The 4,000-nt window shown below is 40.3% G+C and overlaps 1 protein-coding gene across 1 annotated transcript; it reads right to left on the minus strand.

The window, feature by feature from the left end:
* Positions 1-486: 486 nt before the first annotated feature.
* LOC122642108 (polygalacturonase inhibitor-like) lies at positions 487-2,961 on the minus strand. Its single transcript, XM_043835525.1, has 3 exons — positions 1,949-2,961; positions 1,801-1,811; positions 487-499 (listed from the first exon to the last, which is right to left on the minus strand). The coding sequence occupies exons 1-2, from the start codon at positions 2,959-2,961 to the stop codon at positions 1,808-1,810; spliced, it is 1,017 nt and encodes a 338-aa protein (XP_043691460.1). The 3' UTR covers positions 487-499; positions 1,801-1,807.
* Positions 2,962-4,000: the final 1,039 nt, after the last annotated feature.

A 4,000-nucleotide genomic window follows, 5' to 3' on the forward strand; every position in this document is an offset into this window, starting at 1 on the left:
ATCAAGGGCTTCTCTGTCAATCTATTTATTTGAGAATAATTACTAATGTTTGTCTCACTGGAGTTATTTTTGTTATCGTAAGGTTTCAAGAATTGGGATTGGATTGCCAATCTGGATTCCGGTTGATCGGGCTCATCTAAATATCAAATCCTTGTATAGAAAAAAAGCTATATTTCAATAATGGGCAAAAGATCTCTACTTGGTTGCATGGTCTCTACACAAGCGTCTGGGCCAATGGGTGAGCATGTATTGGAATCTACCCATGGGGCATAGGTGTCATCTCACAGTGCCCTCTAAAAAAAACCACCAAGTAGAGATCTTTTTCCCTTCAATAATATATTGATTGTGTACCGAATCTAATCTGGTCTGGATCGGAATTGGTCAAATCCCGGTGTATGCATCTCAGTTGAAATCACTGACTGAAATGGACCGAAGTATGTGTTACATAGAACTGAAAATTTCCACGTAAAGCATCTAGTTCGTTTTGTGGGTTGTTCGACTGAAACGAAACGAAATTGGCAACTAAAAAGAGCATTTGGATGGTATCAAAATTGGAAACAATGTTTAACTTTTTCTTGTTTAGATTTTGAACACAAATATGAATCTGGACATAGTTGTTCTCTTAGAATTTGAAAAACCATGAACAGTGTATACGTCCACCTCAATTTGTTTTCCTATAGATTCAATCAGACAATGATAAGTTCAAGCCTTAAGGTGGCTCCATCAGGCATGGCTGTTTTGATGGCATGGCAAAGATTGCATTGCGGCTGTTCTTGACTACCAATGTTTCTCAAAACTAAAGAAAAATTTGCCGTTCTTCCCTGAACAAAACTCCCGTTCTTCATCAACTCGGGCTTCATTTGAAATCTTTAAATAATGAACCAAAGCATCTCTTTAATCCTCTCGATGGAACCTAGGGGGAGAAAAAACAGGGAACAGTAGGTTGCCTTCAATTTCCACTTACCATTGATTAGGCATATGTTTCAATACAAGCATGGGGAGGAGTAGGATAAAGATCCTCTCCAATTCTTTATCCCTTTCTCTCTCACATCAATGCGATAAGGCCATAAGGGTGGTTAGCACTTTGACTCTAGACTCTGTCCTATTGGGTTTACCTCGTAAAGGTGGTACCTTCACCAGATCAGAGCCATCAGACTTTTGAAAATGGGTCAGAACCAATAAGGCACACGTTACATTTATATATACGTTACATATATATATATAAAATAATGAAGAAAAGTTATCTGAGAGGTAGTGTAGTGTCCACACCTATATACACACTGGGGGTGAAATGATTGACTCACCCCCAATGAAAGGTGGAAATACCACCTGTCATGATACTTTCGTGCGTATTCTCATTGGTCCACACACACATGTAAGGGTCACACTCCTCCATAGAGAACGGTCTCTCATATAAAATATGGGTAGGACATCGGTGTCTAGGTCTATAGCGCTTGTGCACCAATGCATGCCAATGAGAGCACAAACAAAGACATCAACACAGATGCCATATTTTGTTTTCATGGGAGAAAGAATGGTACTTTTACACACTTCTGTGTCTGGTGGCTCCTAGGTAACATTTTTGTTTTTTTTCTCCCGAAGTAATCCTTCAAGCAAATCGGAGTTAAAACATTACAGAAGAAAAGCATTAGAAGCAAAAGAGAAAGACTTCATATTATCATAAACCATGCAACTTCCTTTATTCACCTATTTTCCACAAACTCTCGTGCACCGCACGTATGTATACATTACATTAATACTCGTAACTAATTAATTTATTGGATCAAGAAACCCTATCACCACAACCTTATCTATAATAGTAGAACCCATCTGAGTTCTGACCCCACGGTCCCACCAAAAAGAACTGACGGTGGCTAACCAATGGTTGTTACACATTTCTATGTCTCTTGTAACACCCAATAAATACAATACCTAAATACCATATTACGTACAAGCGGCGAGAGGTGAACCACAGAGGCACTTGTTATGGTAGAAAGAGTAGGAATCGAAATTCTGAACTTTCCCACCTTGAGGGATTTTCCCACACAACTGATTATAACTCACATTCAAGTACTGCAAATCCAATCCAGTTATCGCCTCTGGTATACTCCCATAGATCTTGTTGTGTGAAATGTCCAAATACTGCAAGTTCGTAGCGAATTCCACCTTTGATAGATTAAAGGCAAACATGTTCCTCGACAGATCAATCGTCTGAGTCGTCGACCCATTTGCCTTGAACAACATCGAAGCGTCACCTTGAAGCTTGTTCCGACCTAAATCGATCGTGACGAAATCCACTTTCCCTAACGTTGTGGGAATCTCACCGGAGATCTGGTTGTGAGAGAGGTAGAGGTTTAAAGACTGTTTGAAATTCCCGAATGATTTGGGGATTGTTCCGGTGAGACTGTTTCGATCGAGGTGGAGAACTGTTAAATTGGGGAGGGAGGAAAGGGAGGAAGGGATGGAACCGGTGAATTGGTTAAAAGAGAGGTCAAGGTAGTCGAGGTTGGTGAGTTTGCTTAGGAAGGGAGGGATTGAACCGGAGAGATTGGTATAACTGAGGCGGACCATTGTGAGGTATTTGAGGTTTGTGATGGTGGAAGGAATGGTTCCGGTGAGGTTAGTAATGTGTCGGAAAACGAGGGTGTTGAGGTATGGAAGGTCACCGACAGCGTCAGGGATTTGGCCAGAGATGTTTGCTTGGAAGATGGTAAGCTGGATGATACGATTAGTGTTGGAATCGCATTCGACGTCGTACCAATCACAGCAATCGGTGTTGGCAACCCATGAAGCTAAGTGGTATGGGTTGTTAAGTGCTGCTTTGATCTTCATCAGTGCTGTGTAGTCGTTTTTGTTGCAGCGAACAGTTGTGGCCAAAGATCTAGAACAAAAAGAAGGCGTTGGGAGAAAGGAGAGGAGGAAGAGAGTGAGGATGAGAAAAGAGAAGAATCGGGTGTCCATTGTGTTTATTCTTTTCCTTTTTGGGGGGTTCTTTCAGTTTTTACGTGGAGACTGATGTGTGAGTATTTTCAGAGTTGTAAGAGAGCTTCTGAATTTATAGTTTATAGAAGGAGCAACTTGGTGGGGACAGTTGGATGGGATGTATCCGAACTTATCAGCTCATTCTGGTCTGGAAGCCATTAGTTTTGTCGGGTATAGGGTTTTAGTCATAGAGGGAGTATGGTGGTTCGCTACGTTACTTAGGTAGTCAAAAGTCTTCGATTTTACTTTGACTAGTCCACCATTAGATTTTTTTTTTTTTTTTTTTAAATTTTTTATAAAATTGTTTGGGTGGATAAAAAGTCAAAAAAACTGCCAAAATCCCGATATGATTTGATAATCTAAAATGTCAAATCCAGAAATCAAAACAATGGCGGCTTTAGCATTAGAACTTGTGTTATTTAGTTGTTACTTTATTTGAGAGGTGATTAGTGTGTAATGGTGTCCTGGTTGGGCTTCCCATAAATGTCCAAATTTTTATACAAAACGTACGTGAACCAGGTTCTTACTTAACCCATTCTAAATTTAGTTAGTTAAGGTTCTTTCTTGAATCTGATAGTCTGATGAGGGAGACACCTTCTTACCAAAAAAACAAAAAAAAAAATGAGGGACACACCTTCACCAGGTAAACCCAGTAGGACGGAATCCCCTAGACTAGCTGCTCTTGTCGGTTCTTTAGTTCTTACTTCTTACCATGCATGCAGCCAAAGTGCTGATAACGACCCTTTACTATAGCCTTATCCCATCTGTGAGAGAGAGAGAGAGAAAGAGAGAGAGAGAGATGGAACCTTTGTGGCCTAGGGATGAGCCGCTATCATGCAGTGTTCGGATTGTCACATGGATTTGATGTAAATTCAATAATTGCTAGACAAACACAATTCCAAATTATCACTCAAAATTCAAAAATGCTAACCATTTATTAAGTTGACATCTACTTCACTTGACGGCTTGTGAGTTAAGCGCAACATGACGACAGCTCAACCCCAAACCCTAGAGAATC

Source organism: Telopea speciosissima, chromosome 10 (genome assembly GCF_018873765.1).
Source record: "Telopea speciosissima isolate NSW1024214 ecotype Mountain lineage chromosome 10, Tspe_v1, whole genome shotgun sequence".
Taxonomy (NCBI): Eukaryota; Viridiplantae; Streptophyta; class Magnoliopsida; order Proteales; family Proteaceae; genus Telopea; species Telopea speciosissima.